Consider the following 24,528-nt stretch of genomic DNA (forward strand, 5'->3'; position numbering starts at 1 on the left):
AGTGTGGGATCATGGGTAATAGGCAGGCTCCTTTCTCCTTGCTTATGTAACCGGCCTCTCATGTGCTCTGCAGGTAGAAATGACAGGTCATGCAAACACAGATATTAAGTAAGATTGATTAATAACACGTAATACATAATAATAATAATAATAATAATAATAATAATAATAATAATGAATATTCTTCCTTTTTCTTTTTTTTCTTTTTTTTTTTAAGGCTGCCGATGTAGGGATGTACCCTGCTCAGTCATGGAAGTCATTTCACTAGACATGAATTTGTGAAAACATGGCAGACAGTTTTTTCGAAGTGATTCATGCAAAGCCACACCCACACTTGGTTACTGTTCTTAATGTTTGTCAAGCTTATGAAAAATGGAGGGCCAAGGAAATAATGCAGCGTTCTCTCATAGTTAAATTAAGCTCAGTAGCTTACATAAAGCCAACAAGCATTGCAAGTAAAACTGCAATGTGCACAATATACTAGAAGTGAAAAGAATTTCAAAGGCAGAGGCTTCCCACCACAATACTGTGATAATATCATAAACTGTGATGAAGCAGTTATATGAAAGTCAGCATATGACAGCAAGACAAATGCAAACCTTAGTCCCTTGTCAGTGTCCACTCACCTGCACAGAGCTGCTCTGTTGTGTGAATTTACTCATATTTCATTCGAGAAGGAGGTCGGTCCACCCTGATCATACCCTCCCTGGTTGTAGCTTCCTCCCTCGTATCCGCCTGCTTGTTGCCCGTAGTCGGGCTGATATCCACCCTGAGAGCCAGCATAAGGGTCCTGACCATAACCCGCTACCAGAAAAGGAAGTAGTGATGTCATGTATAGTCATGTATAACCTGCTGTTACACCTAATTCCTACTAATGAGGATCATATCCTGCATATTGACCCCTACATTTCACCTGAGCATCCACAATTATCTAACCCTGACCCTGATTTCCCCACGTATGTGCAGTGTATCTTATACTCTCAAACATTAAAAGGTTAATTAAGACCTATTATAAACATAAAAGTTTCTGTTGGTCCACAAAACTCAATTTGTTGATTAAAATTTTAATTCCTTGACCAAAACAATTGTTTATTCTTGACTCAATCTGTATTGTATTTCACCTCTAGCCTGTGTGTGTTCAGTTTATTCACTCACCCTGGCCATAAGAGTCTGGTGCTGGCTGTTTTCCTTCCGAGGGCACGTAGGTGCCAGCAACAGCACCAAGCCAGCCAGTCTCCTTAAACACAAACCAGAGGTTCCCTGCCCATAGCACCAGGTTACAGAACCCAAATGCCTGCAGGACAGTGGGAGCAAAATGACTCATTACATGTCCATCTATCCATTTAACCACTCATCCATCCATTTCAGACATCCATCCATCTATTCCAATCATCCATCCATATCACCACTAATCCATCCATCCATCCATCCATCCATCCATCCATCCATTCTAAGCATTTATCCATATTGCCACTAATTCATCCATCATCCATTCCCACCATACATCCATATCGCCACTAATTCATCCATCTATCCAGTCCAACCATCCATATCGCCATTAATCCATCCATCCATCCATCCATCCATCCATCCATCCATATCGCCATTAATTAATCCATCCATTCTAAACATTCATCCATATTGCCACTAATTCATCCATCCATCCATCCATTCCCACATCCATCCATATCACCACTAATTCATCCATCCATCCATTTCCACCATACATCTATATCACTACTAATTCATCCATCTATCCAGTCCAACCATCCATTCATATCGCCATTAATTCATCCATCCATCCATCCATCCATCCATCCATCCATCCATCCATCCATCCATCCATCCATTCTAAGCTTTCATCCATATCACCACTAATTCATCCATCCATCCATCCATTCTAAACATTCATCCATATTGCCACTAATTCATCCATCCAGTCCAACCATACATCCATATCACCATTAATTCATCCATCCATTCCCACTATCCATCCATATCACCACTAATTCATCCATCTATCCAGTCCAATGATCCATCCATATCGCCATCCATCCATCCATCCATCCATCCATCCATCCATCCATCCATCCATCCATCCATCCATCCATCCATCCATATTGCCACTAATTCATCCATCCATCTGTATCGCCACTAATTCATCCATACATCCATTCCAACTATCCATCCATATCACCACTAATTCATGCATCCATCTATTCTACCCATTCATCCATATCACCACTAAATCATCCATCCATCCATTCCAACTATCCATCCATATCATCACTAATTCATCCATCCATCCATTCCAACTATACATCCATATAATTCCTAATTTATCCATCCATTCTAACCATTCATCCATATCACCATTAATTCATCCATCCATCCATCTATCCATCCATTCCAACCATCCATCCATATCTCCACTAATTCATCCATCCCAACCATCTATCCATATCATCACTAATTCATCCATCCATTCTAACATTCATCCATATCACCATGAATTAATCCATCCATTCATTCTAACCATCCATCCATCATCCATCCATCCATCCATCCATCCATCCATCCATCCATCCATCTGTTCATTCTAACATCCATCCATATTATCACTAATTCATCCATCCATCCGAACCACTCAACCAATGTTACCATCCATTTCACCAAATACCATCCATCCATTCATCTACACATCCATCCATCCATCTCACCACTCACCCATCCTTCCAACCATATGTCCATCCATGTATTATGCATCCATCCCAACCAATCATCCATCTACAAGTATCAAAAGTTAAAACACACTGTAAACAAATAAAGATATACAGGAGAAAATAGGGCAACTAGAGCACTAACCACAGACGTGTTTAGGCCAGACACAATGGGCTCATGCACTTCTTTGCAGCGGTTCTCCTCATGCCGACAGGCTGGTATGAGCTTGATGACCTCATCAGGGTCGGTGGCTTCCTTAACATCTGAGAGGCCTTTAGCCCATGCTGCTGAGCTCACCAACCAAAAGAAGGTGAAAATAGCTGTCACCACAAAATCCTGAGGAACAGCCAAACAGTAATGTAACAAACAGTACGAATGTATTAGATTATTATCCATCTACACCAAATGCACACCAGGTTGTATTTAGGAAGTGTTTTGAAAGTGTGTTTTGGAATGTTTGCCATGGTCATACACAACATTGCATTGCATTGTGCAATATACTGTATTTTGTATTTTCTAGCTAGAAGCCATACTCTTGCCACATACTTAAATTATTTTACCTATTTTACTGCCAGTAGTTAAAACTATAAACAGTCAAAAATAACTAAAGACTCCAAACCACCAAGCAACAACAACAAGAGAAAACGTTTTACATTTATTTGGGCTAATTATGAAAGAAATGCCTACAGTACAAACCAATATTTTGACTTCTCAGAGTCACTCTCATGTAATGTATAAATGGTACCAGCGTTAGCAAACTATCAAGCACCAAGGTAGGTAGCATAACTAGCTAGCTAAGACATGCTTAGATAGTCTGACGTGCTAGACCACTTGCTTCTCTACAGAGTCTGTTACCTTTTGTCATTAAACGCAGTCAAGAATGAGGCCATATGAATGACACGGTACAGTATATAACCATTCACTGATCTGTTCCTATAGCATGCCAACAAATATATTACTTTGTTTGGTCAACACTAATAACTTTTGAAGAAGAGATTACACATGTCGCAGTATTCATAAGTTTGTTTTGTCACTGAAAACCAGCACATACAGTGGGGCAAAAAAGTATTTAGTCAGCCACCAATTGTGCAAGTTCTCTCACTTAAAAAGATGAGAGAGGCCTGTAATTTTCATCATAGGTAAACTTCAACTATGAGAGACAGAATGGGGGGAAAGAATCCAGGAAATCACATTGTAGGATTTTTAATTAATTAATTGGTAAATTCCTTGGTAAAATAAGTATTTGGTCACCTACAAACAAGCAAGATTTCTGGCTCTCACAGACCTGTAACTTCTTCTTTAAGAGGCTCCTCTGTCCTCCACTCGTTACCTGTATTAATGGCACCTGTTTGAACTCGTTATCAGTATAAAAGACACCTGTCCACAACCTCAAACAGTCACACTCCAAACTCCACTATGGCCAAGACCAAAGAGCTGTCAAAGGACACCAGAAACAAAATTGTAGACCTGCACCAGGCTGGGAAGACTGAATCTGCAATAGGTAAGCAGCTTGGTGTGAAGAAATCAACTGTGGGAGCAATTATTAGAAAATGGAAGACATACAAGACCACTGATAATCTCCCTCGATCTGGGGCTCCACGCAAGATCTTACCCCATGGGGTCAAAATGATCACAAGAACAGTGAGCAAAAATCCCAGAACCACACGGGGGGACCTAGTGAATGACCTGCAGAGAGCTGGGACCAAAGTAACAAAGGCTACCATCAGTAACACACTACGCCGCCAGGGACTCAAATCCTGCAGTGCCAGACGTGTCCCCCTGCTTAAGCCAGTACATGTCCAGGCCCGTCTGAAGTTTGCTAGAGAGCATTTGGATGATCCAGAAGAGGATTGGGAGAATGTCATATGGTCAGATGAAACCAAAATAGAACTTTTTGGTAAAAACTCAACTTGTTGTGTTTGGAGGAGAAAGAATGCTGAGTTGCATCCAAAGAACACCATACCTACTGTGAAGCATGGGGGTGGAAACATCATACTTTGGGGCTGTTTTTCTGCAAAGGGACCAGGACAACTGATCCGTGTAAAGGAAAGAATGAATGGGGCCATGTATCGTGAGATTTTGAGTGAAAACCTCCTTCCATCAGCAAGGGCATTGAAGATGAAACGTGGCTGGGTCTTTCAGCATGACAATGATCCCAAACACACCGCCCGGGCAACGAAGGAGTGACTTTGTAAGAAGCATTTCAAGGTCCTGGAGTGGCCTAGCCAGTCTCCAGATCTCAACCCCATAGAAAAGCTTTGGAGGGAGTTGAAAATCCGTGTTGCCCAGCAACAGCCCCAAAACATCACTGCTCTAGAGGAGATCTGCATGGAGGAATGGGCCAAAATACCAGCAACAGTGTGTGAAAACCTTGTGAAGACTTACAGAAAACGTTTGACCTCTGTCATTGCCAACAAAGGGTATATAACAAAGTATTGAGATGAACTTTTGTTACTGACCAAATACTTATTTTCCACCATAATTTGCAAATAAATTCTTTAAAAATCAGACAATGTGATTTTCTGGATTTTTTTTTTACTCATTTTGTCTCTCATAGTTGAGGTATACCTATGATGAAAATTACAGGCCTCTCTCATCTTTTTAAGTGGGAGAACTTGCACAATTGGTGACTGACTAAATACTTTTTTGCCCCACTGTAACAATACACAGAAGTGCAGAGAGCTAGTAAGATTCTGAAGGTTATTGCCAGAAAAGTGTACAAAAGGTAACAGATGCTCCATAGCACATGCGCAGAGTGTCTGAGGCTGAGATTAACTTTTAGATTACATTTGCTCTAGATAATGATAAATACACTCATTTTCAACATCAACTGCCCGTTCAGCTTTTCTCTCAAAGCTGCTCATCGTTGGCCAAAGTGGTAATATTGGCAATGAGGAGTCGTAAAAAGCACCATAATGAAGCCCCTTTAACACACTAGTGACCCATACTGCCAAATGGACAGGCTGCTCGGGAGCTCTGTATTAGTTTTTGATTAAATTTAACCACTTGGCTTTGTACCCTTCAGTATCTTTTATTAAAATCAATCAGCCTGAATTGCAATATTGACTCCAGGAAGATACCAGGATCATGGAGATTGAGTTACAACTATGGATAGTATTGCTTTCGTTCATGGGGCATCCCTGCTCATTCATAAATAATACAAAATAAACAAAATTTCCTAGAGTAAGATTTTCCATAGCCAGTGCTTGATGAAAATGTTAATATGATAAAGAGTGTATGAAACACTGAGCGATCAGTATAAGAACACTTACGGCCTGTGCGCCACGGTTTCCCTCGCGGTATTTCTCGAGCAGGAATATGTAGACAGACAGAGCTGCCATAGAGTAAAGGAAGGAGAAAACACCAATAGTGACGAAGAACTCAGCTGAGGAAGAGTAGTCACCTTCGAGGAACAGCCGCTCCGGCTCGGCACCTTTACATGTGGGCACGTCAAACCACACTTGATGGAGTCTATTTGGACATAGAAAGAGCGAACGTGTTGGTGTATGTGGCTGTGTGTGTTCTTACTGTTTACTCTGCTGTGTAGTATCTAAAGCAGGTGGAGTCCATATTTGCACACTAATTAAAAGTGATAATAAATGTTAAAACTGTATGTCAGGGCTAGGTTAATGACTGAGGCTCTTCACTGATTGTACATAGGCATGTATGTAATCTAAGCAGTACATCTTCCAGAGGTTAAGGTTCTGTGTTCATGACCAGGAGGCTATGAGTTTAAAAGGGCCTCTGTTAACTTCAACTAGTCAATTAATATTATAATGTCAAAGGTATATTAGTTAATTTAGTGTATTTAAGGCTCTGTGTACATCTGTCTTATAGGATTCATAGTCAAGTTATCAATGCTGCTTTCAAACATTTTGGGATAGCAATATTTTCCTTCATTCTGTTTCTCACGTTTATTAAACAAAGCCCAATAGAGCATCCCTGAGCTCCAACAACATTGCTTCATCCTGACTTCTGGTGCAATATGAAAACTAAATGAACCAAGCAGAATGATTTATCCACCAGCAGAACATCGATAATTATTCATTCATTCATGAATAATTACTGTTGCAAATTGAAAATGCTACAACCCCGATTCCAAAAAAGTTGGGACAAATTACAAATTGTAAATAAAAACGGAATGCAATAATTTATAAATCTCAAAAACTGATATTGTATTCACAATAGAACATAGACAACATATAAAATGTCGAAAGTGAGACATTTTGAAATTTCATGCCAAATATTGGCTCATTTGAAATTTCATGACAGCAACACATCTCAAAAAAGTTGGGACAGGGGCAATAAGAGGCTGGAAAAGTTAAAGGTACAAAAAAGGAACAGCTGGAGGAGCAAATTGCAACTCATTAGGTCAATTGGCAATAGGTCATTAACATGACTGGGTATAAAAAGAGCATCTTGGAGTGGCAGCGGCTCTCAGAAGTAAAGATGGGAAGAGGATCACCAATCCCCCTAATTCTGCGCCAACAAATAGTGGAGCAATACCAGAAAGGAGTTCGACAGTGTAAAATTGCAAAGAGTTTGAACATATCATCATCTACAGTGCATAATATCATCAAAAGATTCAGAGAATCGGGAAGAATCTCTGTGCGTAAGGGTCAAGGCCGGAAAACCATACTGGGTGCCTGTGATCTTCGGGCCCTTAGACGGCACTGCATCACATACAGGCATGCTTCTGTATTGGAAATCACAAAATGGGCTCAGGAATATTTCCAGAGAACATTATCTGTGAACACAATTCACCGTGCCATCCATTGTTGCCAGCTAAAACTTTATAGTTCAAAGAAGAAGCCATATCTAAACATGATCCAGAAGCGCAGACGTCTTCTCTGGGCCAAGGCTCATTTAAAATGGACTGTGGCAAAGTGGAAAACTGTTCTGTGGTCAGACGAATCAAAATTTGAAGTTCTTTATGGAAATCAGGGACGCCGTGTCATTCGGACTAAAGAGAAGAAGGACGACCCAAGTTGTTATCAGCAGTCAGTTCAGAAGCCTGCATCTCTGATGGTATGGGGTTGCATTAGTGCGTGTGGCATGGGCAGCTTACACATCTGGAAAAACGCCATCAATGCTGAAAGGTATATCCAGGTTCTAGAGCAACATATGCTCCCATCCAGACGACGTCTCTTTCAGGGAAGACCTTGCATTTTCCAACATGACAATGCCAAACCACATACTGCATCAATTACAGCATCATGGCTGCGTAGAAGAAGGGTCCGGGTACTGAACTGGCCAGCCTGCAGTCCAGATCTTTCACCCATAGAAAACATTTGGCGCATCATAAAACAGAAGGTACGACAAAAAAGACCTAAGACAGTTGAGCAACTAGAATCCTACATTAGACAAGAATGGGTTAACATTCCTATCCCTAAACTTGAGCAGCTTGTCTCCTCAGTCCCCAGACGTTTACAGACTGTTGTAAAGAGAAAAGGGGATGTCTCACAGTGGTAAACATGGCCTTGTCCCAACTTTTTTGAGATGTGGTATTGTCATGAAATTTAAAATCACCTAATTTTTCTCTTTAAATGATACATTTTCTCAGTTTAAACATTTGATATGTCATCTATGTTCTATTTTGAATAAAATACGGAATTTTGAAACTTCCACATCATTGCATTCTGTTTTTATTTACAATTTGTACTTTGTCCCAACTTTTTTGGAATCGGGGTTGTATTAATGGTACCATAACCCTGACCTGAATGGGTAATCGAACTCAACATCGATGTCCAGGTCACTTTCCGAGCGGTTTTTACACTCCACACTCAAGCGGAAGATGCCAGAGTAAGAGCCACAGGTGGAGAAAGCAAAGATGGCGAAAAACTGGCAAAGAAAATGGAGACAAAGGAGAAAATACAATAATATTAACCACTTTGTGAACGCTTCTTATTTAAAATAAAATATCAATTGGATGTAAAAGCGAATAAACATGAGAGTGGGTTCTGTACATAAGGCAAGTCTTTTTTTCACAGACTGTTTATATACATACACTCACCAGCCATTTTATTAAGTACATCCATCCACCTGCTGTTTTATGCAGTTATCTAATCAGCCAATCCCTTGACAACAGCACGATACATAAAAGTATGCAGATACAAATCAAGAGCTTCAGTTAATTAATGTTCACTTCAAACATCAGAAATGGGAAAAACTGTGATCTCAAAGCATGACTTTCACTGTAGCATGGGTGTAGGTTTGAGCCAGATGGACTGGTTTGAGTATTTCAGAAACCGCTGATCTCCTGTTTTGTTTTGTTTTTTTTCCACACACAACAGTCTCTAGACTTTATACAGAATGGTGTGAAAAACAAAAAATATTGAGTGAGCGATAGTTCTGTGGGTGGAAACAAACGTCTTGTTGATAAGAGAGGTCAGGGGAAAATGGCCAGATTGGTTCGAGCTGCCAGGAAGGACATAGCAACTCATAGTAACTCTTTACAACCGTGGTGAGCAGAAAAGCATCTCAGCATGCAACAGCAGAACAACACATTGGGTTCCACTCCTGCAGCCAAGAACAGGAATCTTAGAATCAAGAACAAGTTCCTATTAAAGCGGCCGGTGAGTGTATATTTTGGCAAAAATCGTTTCTAATATAAAACCAACACTATTGTGATAATAAAAGTTCTGAGATACTCACATGAGATTAGAAAATTTCATTGTAAAATTGTCTTATTAGTAATATGGACAGTTTTCATGTAAATTCACACAAAATGCTTTAGGATTAGATGTGCATGTGACTGAATACTGATTAATTCAGTAACATAGTCCATTAAAATAAAATAAAGGTACGGTACGTGTTGGGAATATGGTTACAGAATTAATATTAATCCCTTTTTTATTCAAAAAGGAATGAAGTACCTGCCTTTCCCCCGATACACACTGAGAGATTAGTTAGTCAGAATATTTTTGCTGCCCCTCCCTCCTTTTGCTTATCTGATTGAATGGAAAATCTGGATATTAAACTCACTGAGGTGCTTCACCATCTGTCGCTGAACACACTGTGCTCACCACCCAACACACACACACACACACACACAGGTCTTACACTGGCATTAGACACACAGTGTGAACTCACATCTCATCATGTTTTCTCTCCCCACACAAAAAAGAACACAAATTCCTGTCACACACTACACGCAAAGGGACAAGGAAAAGCCCAAAGCAGTTTAGTTTGCCTTCTATCAAGCCTAACTAGCCGAGCTTGACGTGGAATTACAATCAGGCCATTAACAGTTTCAAGTGATTGTTGTTGTGGGGGTGGAGGAGGAGAACGAGAGAATATGAAAATGTGGAGGAAGGTGAGAATAACACACCAAGGAGCGAAAATGAGGCGGGGAAAAAAATAACCTGTGTTCAGATGCTTGAGTCAATCGAGCTAAAATAATCATAGTTCATTTCTTTCGAACAGAAAATCCATCCATCCATCCATCCATCCATCCATCCATCCAATATCTATACCACTTATCCTTAAGGACTGCAGGTGAGCTGGAGCCAATTCCAGCTGGCACTGGGTGAAAGGCAGCGTAAAACCAACAATAATTGTGGACAAAAATACAAATAAATGCAACAACACAAGCTTACCAGTTATTAGGAATACCCCAGCATTTTTATCCTAGAATCTACTTACTGCTGAAAAAAAAAAACTCCTGAATAAGTTAATGCTGACACCTTTCTGTTTTAGCCAGCATTTACTTTTTCAGCAGTTTGTGCTACAGTAGCTCTTCTGTGGGATTGGACCATATGGACTAGCCTTCATACCCCATATGAATCAATGAGCCTTTGACGCCTAGGACCTTGTCGCCAGTTTACCGGTTGTCCCTCCTTGGACCACTTTTGGTAGGTACTAACCACTGCATACCAGGAACATCCCACAAGATGTGTCATTTTGGAGATGCTCAGACCCAGTCATCTAGCCATCACAGTTTGGCCCTTGTCAAAGTCACTCAGATCCTTATGCTTGCCCATTTTTCCTGCTTCCAACACATCAACTTCAAGAACTGACTGACTCTTGCTGCCTAATATATCCCACCCCTTGACAGGTGCCACTGTAATTAGATAATCATTGTTATTCTATCCACATTCACTGGATATGAGCAATCATGTGCTCTGATTGGCTACTCTACTACTAGGCTATCAGCTCATACACCGTGAGTAGAGAAAAACAAAATGGCAGAGCATGTTGCTGAACCAACCGAGGACGAAATAAAAACTCTACTTGAAAACAAAACCCCAAAAACTGTTGTCAAGTCTTTAAAAGAAACAGAAATAGCTAAAAGAATATAGTTTTTTGTTTGTGTTTCCCCAATATCGCCTGTTCCACACTCCAGCCCAGTCAGTGGCAGTAATGCACCTTTAAGTTGGTTTGCTAACCGCCAAAAAACCCTAAAGAAGAAGAAGAAGAAAACCCCAGGAAATACCAAAAAAAAAGCAACAAAATATGGAATAAAAGTATTTGATCGTAAGAACTTTTTTATTTTTCAAAAATTATTATTATAGCATTTTTCACAAATTGCTACTGTCATTTCGCCGGTTTGTTTACATTCTAAGTGGAAATGATTTTGTCGGACGTTTTGTATAAAGTTTTTATTTATCGAATTGGCAAAAAATAAGAATAAAAATGCTCTGTTTCTCTTAATCCAGTGAATGTGGATAGAATCAAACAGTTATTCTACTCAATCTCATCGTACATGGCTTATAGCCAACTTGGTGCTATGCACCTCATCGGCTATCAGCTCATGTACGACCCGATTTCATGGAATAACTGTTTATTATAAATTCACCTGTCAGTGGTCATAACATTATGGCTGATCAGTGTATAGTCTCACATTTAACTTATTTGACATTGCCTGAGAGGGGCGGCACGGTGGTGTAGTGGTTAGCGCTGTCGCCTCACAGCAAGAAGGTCCTGGGTTCGAGCCCCGTGGCCGGCGAGGGCCTTTCTGTGTGGAGTTTGCATGTTCTCCCCGTGTCTGCGTGGGTTTCCTCCGGGTGCTCCGGTTTCCCCCACAGTCCAAAGACATGCAGGTTAGGTTAACTGGTGACTCTAAATTGACCGTAGGTGTGAATGTGAGTGTGAATGGTTGTCTGTGTCTATGTGTCAGCCCTGTGATGACCTGGCGACTTGTCCAGGGTGTACCCCGCCTTTCGCCCGTAGTCAGCTGGGATAGGCTCCAGCTTGCCTGCGACCCTGTAGAACAGGATAAAGCGGCTAGAGATAATGAGATGAGATGAGACATTGTCTGAGAGCTAATGGTTAATTTCATGTGCTTTTTGTAGGGCAGATTCTTAACGAGCCCATTATAAACAACATAACCTGCATGCTTTTGGTTTAATCATATTAAATGACATCTCCATTGTACAATTCATTCTACAATATGATTTTCAGTTCCATAATTATGGCTTTTGTGATTGCTTGGACCGTGTTTGGCTTCATATGTGACAGGAGCCAAGCAAGATCACGACGACTACTCTAGAACCAAGCCAAATCTTTTAGCCAGCTTTTATAGCCTATAATCTTTCCCTAATTTGAGTAGATAATTGCGGGCTAAAAGATGAATAATTAGACAGGATAGACAATTAGACAGCTCTAATGCCAGTGGAGTCTGACCAGCCAGTTAATTACTGGTATTTCAGCTGCACATAAATTAAAAATGTAACATCATTGCATCGGGCACAAGCAGCTCGTCAAGTGTATGGAATGTACAGAACCAACACCATGTGTCATAAGGAGAAATATGTAAAGTGCAGAGTTGGAATGTAACAAGCTGAATGTACTCTTATACCGTACTTGGAGTACATAGTTCACTCTTGAAACATCTCATCTTATCTCATTATCTCTAGCCGCTTTATCCTGTTCTACAGGGTCGCAGGCAAGCTGGAGCCTATCCCAGCTGACTACGGGCGAAAGGCGGGGTACACCCTGGACAAGTCGCCAGGTCATCACAGGGCTGACACATAGACACAGACAACCATTCACACTCACATTCACACCTACGGTCAATTTAGAGTCACCAGTTAACCTAACCTGCATGTCTTTGGACTGTGGGGGAAACCGGAGCACCCGGAGGAAACCCACGCGGACACGAGGAGAACATGCAAACTCCACACAGAAAGGCCCTCGCCGGCCACGGGGCTCGAACCCAGACCTTCTTGCTATGAGGCGACAGCGCTAACCACTACACCACCGTGCCGCCCCCTCTTGAAACATTTTTAAAAGCTTGATATCTAAACCCAATTAAAATAAAGCAGTTTCCTGAGAACGTCAAAACTCCACGGACCAAATCCTTAGCTGCAGCAATGTCTGAGACAGAGACAGATTTTGGAAACAATGTGAAAACTATCTGCAAATTATGTGAGCTAAAACTCAGAAAAATCAGCTCAACATTCAACCTGTGGAAACATGTACAAGTAAGTCATTAGCTAGCTGAGTGAGCTAAACTAGCTAAGCAGATCTTTTGATATTTTACAGTATGAAAGCTCTGTATGAAACTTAGCACGTCACGTCAATGTTTGGTCACAATTACCTACAGCTCATACTTAGCAACCAGGATAATGCGTAAGGGGCATGTTTGGTAGATACACTGAGCTCTACGTAAAAATTTGGAGAGCTCATAGCCTATTCCCAGCTGTAGAGACGAGTGAAACTATCTGGCCGCCATCTTACCACTCACATCGTGTGTATTTGGTTTGTGTGTTAAAGCATTGTATCCGATCAACTTTGCCCCAAGAAAAGGTATTTCCTGACTTTTTTCCCTTTCATTACTGCCTCTTATTTTCTCAACTTTACCCATATTCCTTACATATCTTTACAGCGCTCCCCTTCGTTGTTATTGTTTTTCTCCTTTTCCAGTTCAGTCTCTAAATCTTTTTACAGAGATTATTTCAGGTTTTTTTGTACAGGAAATCATATATTGGATGCCATCTGGGAAATAAGCCATTGACTGGGAAATATGACCAGCCCTGATGACCAACCCCCGTACTTAAAGGAGATATGCTGCACCGTGGCCTCACTTTTTGTTTATAAATGCCTTGAGACCTCAAGAATGGCAAAGGAATAGTTTTAAGCGTTAACAATAAATCTAATATAGTAATTTTTACGATTAAAATGATTCATATAGGTAGCGGTCTGAGTGAATGACCTTGACATCTGTGACGTCACCGCAGGAAGTCTATTGGTCTCATCGCCATTTCCGCTATACTAAAACACAGCACTGACTACAACACTGATCCTCCATTTTGAGGTAATTTATCCCCATGCCATGTAGATGTGTTGCTGGCGGGTGCAGCAACATGACAGAAGGTGGATTTACGTTGCATTCATGGCCCAAGAATGTTCAAACTGCAAAGATTTGGACACGTTTTGCGAGAAGTTCACGGGCACATTGGGCACCTACGAAGTGGTCTCTCCTCTGCTCTGTACATTTTACTGAAGACGAGACCTCTGATCTGTTGAGGAGCGTTGGCTATAAGCCCGTATTGAAAGAGGGTGCAGTACCAACAATTAAAGGAAAAGAAAACTGCAAGAAAAGGAAAGGGATTTTTGTTTTTTTAAAAGGAAAGTAAGTTCAGTTGCACCAGTTCTCCCGGAGCGTGAGCCGAGGGTTGTTGCTAAAACCCGGGACGGAACGTGACGTGACGTAACATATTATCGCTCGGGCAGTGACCTCCCCGCGGTTGTTGCTAAAACTGGTGACGTCCCGTCTCGTCCCAGGTTTTAGTAATTGCCTGAGCCGAGCAGTAATGACGGCATACTCAGTATGGAGAAAATGGAGAATGAGTGGACCAGCCATCTGATTTCTGCGCTGGATATGCTCGCCTCAGCGGCAATATCTTGCCCTTACGTGAAAGATGCGAATGAACGGAGGACTGAAAGTCAGATTATTTCAAACCAACCAGCCACAAGCTCGGCCTTCAAGAAGCGAGAACACAGACTGGTAAGACGCGACTCTCATTTGGATACAAAACAACAAAAACAACAACAACACTCGTTGTTTACCTGCATTTAGATTAATACATGTAACTTGTATTGTGTGTTTAAGTTAGCGGTATAAGATGATTTAATTTGCTTCAGAATGTGATTGTCTCAGTTCATCTGATTATTTAATTAGCCTTTTACGTTTTATCAGTGAAAATGCATGCATGTACATGTATGTTGCATAAGTTATGACACCCATCCTGTTTTAATGAGAGTCAACCCACAATCAATGAAGTCAAATCAGTCTTAGTTGAGCAAGTCGGTAACGGTATTCCTTACTTTCACCATAAATTTTTATTTATATGACTTTGGTCTATAGCTGTAAAAGGCCTCGGCCTTAAAACCGGTTCCCGCTGTGACGTCACGCACTCAGGGCTGGCTGGCTCAGCAGGGCAGCTCGAATGCCAAATTTGTGGTCGATTTTAACTCTTAATTTTTTTTTAATTCCCATTTATGCAGCTTACAAGAGTCAAGGATGGATATACTATCCACTCAGAAGTGTATTTAAAAATAAAGGTTCTGTGTATCTGCTTTTAGACTAATTTAAGACTCTTCAACGCTGAGGGACTGAACTGATTCTCACGGACTGGTGAACACACCACTCACACTGCAATCTTTTGCACAGTGGACAATAATGCACTATTGCCTTACAACGTTTACAATGTCTCTCGCACACACAAGGTTTACATTTATTTATTCCCTTTCATATACTACCTCAACATGCACACTCAGCTCTGCACCTTATGTTGCTTGTGTCTGCACTTTATACTGTTTGTGTCATTTACTGTCTGCAGTGTTGCACTCTTGCACTTTATGTTGTTATATGTAGACATGTAGTCTTGTGATGTTTAATGTAGCACCATGGTCCTGGAGAAACGCAGTTTCGTTTTAACTGTCCACTGTACCAACTGTATATGGTTAAAATGACAAATAAAAAGACCTTGATAAAATCATGTAGTTAAAACAGACACTCATGCCCATTTTGTCAGTTTGTGCAATGGGGGTGACGTGTAGATGATTTACATTGTTAACTGTGCTTAGCCTTAGGTAAAGGAAAATAACTACTGACCAAACTAGAACGATAACATATATATATATATATATATATATATATATATATATATATATATATATATATATATATATATATATGTTATTTACCAGCTGGGAGGTCCGTATCGTGAAATACCGTGACTGAGGTCTTGAAAGTCAGTATTCAAGGCTGAGGTCACGGTATTTCACCATACGGACCAACTTTAAGCTGGTAAATAATATATTTATTTTTTTCTTTACCAAATTCTAACAGAAAACGAGAGCGCCCAAAAGGGAAAACCGAGCCGAGCCGCCATTTTGAATCCTCATTCACAGCTGTAATGCAAATTGCTTCCTCCTCGGTATACAAGTGCACTTCCATGGCAGGGGAAAAAACTACATTTTGCCACCTATGTAGTCCCCTATTTATACAAAATTGAGTCATTCGGGATTCAGCCATGTTTTTGCTCGACGTTAGCAAGTTAGAGGTTTTTAGCTTTCTCCTGAAATGTTTTCTTTTATTTCTTCTTCCTCAGGGTAGTAAAACTCGCTTTCGCTGTGAACACTGTCGTTATCACTATCCATGCTGTAAAATTAATGCTATTCTCCTGAGAAATGCTGGCAAAAATTTATAAGATTTTTGATAATCTTATAAATAAATCTTATAAAAAAAGATTAATGTTGACAAAAAAATTCTACTATGTTTGTTGTTGTTGTGAATGAGCGAGTCACCAGAGGTCCATAACTGGGGTCCATACCATAGGATACGGACCCGCTTGCCAGCCAATCAGAGCGCAGGATTTGATGGAAACCTCACCGCGAAAAAAATAAATCATTTTATTTACATTCCTCACTGCCATTTCTGCCTATGGCTATGGTTCTTCTTTCATTTAGGCTCCTGAGGCTAATTTACTCAGTTTGAATTTGAGCTGTTGAGCTTGAGCTCTTGCATTCAATATCAAACATGTCTCGACTTTGGCTTTGATTTAGTCTGGGACATTTCCATTGAAAATTTGACATAGTCACAGTGTTCGTGTCAGATTTTCAACAAAAACAGACAAGACGATGAGAGATTTTCTGGGGGGTTTTTTCTTTCGCTTTTGCAAACCATCATAAAATGCTACAGGGGGTCCAAGCAAAGGGCACTGCATACAGACGTGTAAAAATGATCACACGCTATCAATACTCACAGGTGAAATGTCCATCCACAACCTTTGACTTGACGGTTTGTACAGTTCACTGCTGCACATGCAGGCATTTTTCTTGTAATTTTTCTCACCAACTACATAAATAACTTGTCCAGTTTTGTGTAGCTTCCAGTAGCTTAAAGCAGATACTCAGAACGTTTATTTTTAAATAAATTTCTGAGTGGATAGTATCTCCATCCTTGACTCTTGTATGCTGCATAAATGGGAATTAAAAAAATATATTTTTGAGAGTTCAAATCGATCGCAAAGTTGGCATTCGAGCCGCCCCGCTGAGCCAGCCAGCCTCGAGTGCGTGACGTCACAGGAGGAACCGGTTTTAAGGCTGAGGACTTTTACAGCTATAGACCAAAGTCATATAAATAATAATTTATGGTGAAAGTAAGAAACACCGTTACCGACTTGCTCACCTAAGACTAATTTGACTTCATTGATTGTGGGTTGACTCTCATTAAAACAGGACGGGTGTTATAACTTATGCAGCATACATGTACATGCATGCATTTTCACTGATAAAACGTAAAAGGCTAATTAAATAATCAGATGAACTGAGACAATCACATTCTGAAGCAAATTAAATCATCTTATACCGGTAACTTAAACACAATACAAGTTACATGTATTAATCTAAATGCAGGTAAACAACGTGTTTCTGTTGTTTTGTATCCAAATGAGTCGGAGCTTACCCGTCTGCGGTCTCGCTTCTTGAAGGCCAATCTTGTGGCCGATTGTTTTTGAAACAATCTGACTTTCAGTTGTTTGTTCAGTTCTCAGTTGATTCACTTCTTCCACGTAAGGACGAGATGGCAGCGATATCCAGTTCAGAAATAAGATGGCTGCTCCACTCATTCACTATTTTCTTCACACTGAGTGTTCCACCATTACTGCTCAGCTCAGGCAATTACTAAAACCCGGGACGGAACGGCACTGGTTTTAGCAACAATCACGGGGAGGTCACTTCCCGAGCGATATGTCACGTCCCATTCCGTCCCGGGTTTTACCAACAACCCTCGGCTCACTCCGGGAGGACTGGTGCGACTGAACTCACTTTCCTTTTAAAAATCTCATCTCATCTCATTATCTCTAGCCGCTTTATCCTGTTCTACAGGGTTGCAGGCAAGCTGGAGCCTATCCCAGCTGACAACGGGCGAAAGGCGGGGTACACCCTGGACAAGTCGCCAGGTCATCACAGGGCTGACACATAGACACAGACAACCATTCACACTCACATTCACACCTACGGTCAATTTAGAGTCACCAGTTAACCTAACCTGCATGTCTTTGGACTGTGGGGGAAACCGGAGCACCCGGAGGAAACCCACGCGGACACGGGGAGAACATGCAAACTCCGCACAGAAAGGCCCTCATCGGCCACGGGGCTCGAACCCAGGACCTTCTTGCTGTGAGGCGACAGCGCTAACCACTACACCACCGTGCTGCCCCTTTTAAAAATAAAATAAATACTTTCCTTTTCTTGTAGTTTTATTTAATTGTTGGTACTGTACCCTCTTTCAATACAGGCTTATAGCCAAGGCTCCTCAACAGATCAGAGGTCTCGTACGAGTCATCAGTAAAATGTACAGAGCAGAGGAGCGACCACTTCGTAGGCACCCAATGTGCCCGTGAACTTCTCGCAAAACGCGTCCAAATCTTTGCAGTTTGAACATTCTTGGGCCATGAATGCAACGTAAATCCACCTTCTGTCGTGTTGCTGGCGGGTGCAGCAACACATCTATGTGGCATGGCGATAAATTAGCTCAAAATGGAGGATCAGCGTTGCAGTCAGCTCTGTGTTTTAGTGTAGCGGAAATGGCGATGAGACCGATAGCCTTCCTGCTGTGACGTTACGGACGTCAAGGTCATTCACTCAGACCGATACCTATATAAATCACTTTAATCGTAAAAATTACTATATTAGATTTATTGTTAACGCTTAAAACTATTCCTGTGCCATTCTTGAGGTCTCAAGGCATTTATAAATGAAAGTGAGGCCATGGTTCTGCATACAGTATATGCTTTAAATGACTGTTCTGTTCTACGATGCGAGTGGTAAGACGGTGGCCAGATGGCTTCACTCTGACAAGTCTATGAGCTCTCCAGATTTTTATGTAGAGCTCAGTGAGTAGATAGCTAACTATCTAGCTAGGAACCTAGCAAGCTACTGAACCACCATTTGCCTGAGTTACAGTAGCTAGCCAGCTAACATTACTGTACCTGTATTTATATCCTGCTGATAGTGTTCATTTCATCATAGCTCACTGGGTTTGTTAAATTTCTTCTTTATAAAAAAGTATTTTCCTTAGATATGGTACTTAGATGTATATAACTTATCTGAAATACATATGTGGTACCAGGGGCGGCACGGTGGTGTAGTGGTTAGCGCTGTCGCCTCACAGCAAGAAGGTCCTGGGTTCGAGCCCCATGGCCGGCGAGGGCCTTTCTGTGCGGAGTTTGCATGTTCTCCCCGTGTCCGCGTGGGTTTCCTCCGGGTGCTCCGGTTTCCCCCACAGTCCAAAGACATGCAGGTTAGGTTAACTGGTGACTCTAAATTGACCGTAGGTGTGAATGTGAGTGTGAATGGTTGTCTGTGTGAATGTGTCAGCCCTGTGATGACCTGGCGACTTGTCCAGGGTGTACCCCGCCTTTCGCCCGTAGTCAGCTGGGATAGGCTCCAGCTTGCCTGCGACCCTGTAGAACAGGATAAAGCGGCTAGAGATAATGAGATGAGATGAGACATATGTGGTACCTTTACTTTGCAGCCAAAAATGATCACATGATAAGAGAAATTTTGTCGCAGAGCAATACTTTTACTCAATTCAGCATGTTTTGTATTTGTTCCACCACTGAAGCACAAAAAAAAAATCTGAGGATAACTGGATGCCATGGTGATAGAATCTAGACTTTATAGTTTCCATAGAGACAAGGCAGATGGCATATCTCACACATTCCTATACGTGTTTTTGTCACTAATAAACAAGGAATACCTTCATACTAACCCAGAAATATCAACAGCTTTGAACCGTGTGTACAGTCAGGGTTATTGACCTGAGCCACTGTAATGTTGAGTCGCATAGCAGACTTAACACAGAAGCAAAGATCTAAAATAAAATATGTAAAAAAAAAAATACATGTACATAAAATACAGATACATAAAAGGACACTCTATGAAAACTCATTTTATATAGTAACAAGAAATAATACAGAAATTAAATCGACATTAAGAAAACAACAACTTGATGTCTGTACTCAACTGTTTCGTTCCGAAATCACAAACAGGATCTTTATCATATGCAGGTGCATCATTTGTGGAAATCCTAAAAATAGCTTTAACACTGTTATTTTTAAGGCTGAATGAGTCACCAATTTCTGCTTATACCCAAACCTGCATACTCATGTTCTGCAGCCACACACACACACACACACACACACACACACACACACACACACACGCCAGTATTCGGATAAATAATTAAAGCCTAGCAGACCACCAACATTTATTTGACCTTCTCAGTCGTTCCTAAATATAGAGTATGCTTGTTAGACGACTAAAATAACTAACAAGTGAGGTAGAAAAGATGCCAAGGTGCGGCTGAGTGACTTGCTCACGGCCTTGCTTAAAGTCCTAACAGTCGTGCCTCTCTGACGATGCTGGGATTTGACCTCACAGCCTTTTTAGCACCGAGGGACAATACTATTAATTAGAGTTGTATTTACAGTATATATATTTAAAGGCGAAGGCATTCCATAATGGTTTGAAGTGACAATTTGTGGTTACATCAAACTGCTAGACAGTGGAGCTGAATTTAATGATGCTTGAAATCATATCATACAAGACAAATGGGCTTTAATCTAAAGTCGGAATCATATTAAGTGCTCACTATGCACGCTAACTCTAAACATACCTATAAATCGCTACTTTTGCTGAAGGCGACTAGTGTTGACTTTATTATATTATGCAGATCTCTGTGTTGTAGGATTCTTATTGGAAGCTGGTATTTTAAATCAATATCCTGTGTCGAATTAAGCGTTTCTTTGCAGCGTAAGGAGCGTGATGAAGAGCCAGATGGTCATTATACTTAACAGTGCTATTGAATTCTCAATTCTCATCAGTGTTTCTATAGTAACAACCTGTCTGGTAGATGGTCCATATCAACGGATTAAAACAACATGTATAACCATTGAGATGGCTGATATAGTCAGTTTTTCATTTTTGTAAGTCTCCAGTGTTGGTGCTTTGCAATAATTAGAGGTGACTTTAGGTTTTCCACCACAGGAAAGTCTTCAGGACAGAGGACTTTGTATTTTGTGGTTTTTCAGTAATATGACAAGCTGCTGTAACAAAAAGGATAACAGAAACTAACTTTGTTCTGTTATATTAAATGTCTATCGTTCTTTACTCAAAAAAATATTGAAAGCATTTAGCAAATTGCTATGGTATAAGAGAAAAAATGCTCCAGGACATGCTGTTATAGGAAAATAATCAACCTCAGGGTGGGAATAGTGACTCCACTACTGCTACCTGTTATGTTATACTTGTTATAAATAAGTCTAGCTCGTTTCAGACTCCTGATCACAAAGCCAAGGTTTCATTTGTCATAATGTTCAAATGGCTGCACATTATTACTAACGTTATTTTACGCATAATGGTCCATTAATTGCTTTGCCATGCACACTCGACTCACGCTATTCAACTGACATCTGAGTGACGTTTTCTGACGGCGCTGAAGTGGAAAGCTCTGCGGCATGTAATGTGAAGTGGCACCAAGTCTGTCATGAATACATTTTCAAATGGTTTCACATTCTGTGTGAAATATTCTGGTCTTCAGTAAGAAAGACAGAAACTTACCTAAGCTCCAGCAATCAATAATCATTCTTTTATTATACTGTACTTATGTGCATCATTGCATAATGAATGTACGCCAGAACGTCTTATCAAAACAAATCAGTTTTATTCATTCTAATCAAGTGAACATTGCGTGTTGGTTGCCTGTCCTGTCCTTAATCCTAACAATGATTCCCAATATTTTGTAATATTTATGTTTTTTCTATGGTTCGGTCTAGTGACAGGAAATCATTCACTCACCCATTGTAGGATCTTTATGAATCCTAAAGGCTGTTTGATGACAGTGAACTGCCCAGTGGCGACCAACTGTACAAAAACACATGCACAACATACTTACATTCTATCCCAACATTGCATTTCTGGTCAATTACTTTCAGAATGTTATGTAATACAAATCCTATGTCTAAAATGCATACGTAATTATGTCAAAATGAGCAAAATACACGCAACCACAAAGCATTTTTGTGCTAAAGTTATAATAGACAGCTTACAGCTTAGTCAAAGACCAGGGCCAGCTTGTGAACAGGCAAGGCAGGCAACTGCTTGGGGCCCCCTGGCCCACCCTTACGAAAAGCTACCATGGTTTTTATGTAGTAACCATGATTCTACCATGGTATCTCATGGTTATTCTAAGTACTATGAACCAACCATAGTATTACTATGGTTCATCCATGGTAGTAACCATGGTTCTACTATGGTATTTCATGGTGATTCTAAGTACTATGAACCAACCATAGTATTACTATGGTTCATCCATGGTAGTAACCATGGATCTACTATGGTATTTCATGGTGATTCTAAGTACTATGAACCAACCATAGCATTACTGTGGTTTATCCATAGTACTGGCAGTAGCTGTGGTAGCATCATAGTTGTATGTGTAATAGGTCATAGTAACTACGAAATTAGTTTAAAAAGGGATAGTATGTTTTTTAAAAGGATGCACTAACTATAGTATTACCATGCTTTCGTCCAACAGTCAATGCTGTAGAGAAGGATCTCGATTAACAGCCCAGATACATTAACATTTACTTAGAACCTAAAAATTTAAGTGAACATTGAGGTAAAATGCACCATGGTTTTCATGGTTACCCAAAAAACCATGAAAACCATGAATAACTATAAACCATGGTAAAACCATGGTTAGTTTTCATAGTAAAACCATGGTTAATTTTCGTAAGGGCAGGGGCCCCCCGAGAGTCGGGGCTCGAGAGCTTATTTATTTTGTTTTTTATTGTTCTTTACCATTGTATTTCACATTTGGAATTAAAAAACTTTGGTTTCATACATTTTTTGTTGGTGTCAGATTATTTATAACATATTGGTGATGAACACTGGTCAGAAGGGCCCCCTGGAAATTTTTGCTTGGGGCCACAACAGACTCTAGAATCGCCTCTGACCAGGGCTACATCCCAAACTGTATATTATTGCTCAGAATACCTCCGGTGATAATAACAGTACGATTTAGCGTGTCGTTATGCAGTATGCAGCTTGGGAACCAGACAGGGATTTTGGCCTAGCAGCAGGACAACAGGACAGGAGTGCAGCAGAGAGCAGACACTTCCTGAGCATTAGACTTAGGCAAAGCTGCTTATAGCATTATAAACATTTCCTCTGGGAGAGTGCAAAAAGCCAACAATTGCTGGCTGCAGCAAAACAACGCTTACAGATGGATGTGATCCGAGGTGCGTTTGGTGCTGGTTTAGTGTCCATGTGTGAGAGAATGCAGCAATGCAGTGAGAACACTATAGACTACTGTAGTGTCCTGGGACCCTATCTATCTATCTATCTATCTATCTATCTATCTATCTATCTATCTATCTATCTATCTATCTATCTATAATCGAGCACTCTCAACTGTAAAGCAGTCTCATCACATCTTTTATGGATGTTATTTTGATTTACATATTATGCAAATTAGACAATCTACGTCATAATAGGCTACTACACGCTTTAGTACGCAGTATGCGTTTTGGGACCTACCTCTCTCTCTCTCTCTCTCTCTCTCTCTCGGCCATTTCCAAAAATAATATTACTGTATATCAGGTTTGGTATTTGAAAGCATCATTGTGCCATTCTGCAAGGTTGGATATAAATGTGATCTTTGGGATAAAACGTCAAGGTTATGCAGAAATGCTGCGGCTCTAGTCCTGGCCAGGCTATTTTTGACAACACCAACAGTCTGCTGTAGCCAGGCAGATCAAAAATCTGCTTCCAAAACATCAACACAAATGATGTATTGTGCAGAAACAGCGTGCACCATCACTGTTCAACATACACATTCATTCACAATGATCTCTTGTTCTAAAAAGACGCAGGATATTTTTTTTCCCCTTTTGAGCTCTTCAGGATCAGTGCATCGTAAAACATCATCTTTCCCTATTTCCCCTGAAATGCCCTTAAAACGTCCCTTATGCGCAGCCAACACTATTTTCCACACGATACAATTCCACACTATAAATCAATGCAAAAGCAATATTGTCGGATTGTAATTCATTAAAGTGTAATTTGGAAGCCTACCTGGTTGACTACATCCATCTTGATCCGCTTCTTCAGTGGATAAGAGGATCAGAGGCGCAGAGAAGGGAAGGAGGGAGGGAGGGAGGGAAGGAGGGAGGGAGGATGCACGATGTGCCGAACAGCCGACGCAGAGACAGACCGGCTGTGTCCCAAACTGCATATTACCGCACTACATAGTAAAGAACGCGTGGAAATGTGATTTGAGGTGTAGCCTAC

At 40.7% G+C, this 24,528-nt stretch overlaps 1 protein-coding gene across 1 annotated transcript; it reads right to left on the minus strand.

Annotated features, from left to right (window-relative positions):
- sypb (synaptophysin b) lies at positions 1–24,330 on the minus strand. Its single transcript, XM_060930732.1, has 8 exons — positions 24,313–24,330; positions 22,033–22,098; positions 8,438–8,562; positions 5,994–6,192; positions 2,866–3,057; positions 1,156–1,294; positions 627–804; positions 1–67 (listed from the first exon to the last, which is right to left on the minus strand). Exons 1-7 carry the CDS (start codon positions 24,328–24,330, stop codon positions 659–661), a joined length of 885 nt encoding a protein of 294 aa, XP_060786715.1. The 3' UTR covers positions 1–67; positions 627–658.
- Between the last annotated feature and the right edge of the window lie 198 nt (positions 24,331–24,528).

This window comes from Neoarius graeffei, chromosome 10 (genome assembly GCF_027579695.1).
Source record: "Neoarius graeffei isolate fNeoGra1 chromosome 10, fNeoGra1.pri, whole genome shotgun sequence".
NCBI lineage: Eukaryota > Metazoa > Chordata > Actinopteri > Siluriformes > Ariidae > Neoarius > Neoarius graeffei.

What these genes read in the sequence shown, in the direction of transcription:
- sypb (XM_060930732.1), bottom strand. An exon ending in GAAACCGTGGCGCACAGGCC is followed by an intron (nt 3,058 to 5,993) that starts GTAAGTGTTCTT and finishes GCTGTTCCTCAG; the next exon opens with GATTTTGTGGTGACAGCTAT. An exon ending in ACCAGACTCTTATGGCCAGG is followed by an intron (nt 805 to 1,155) that starts GTGAGTGAATAA and finishes CTTTTCTGGTAG; the next exon opens with CGGGTTATGGTCAGGACCCT.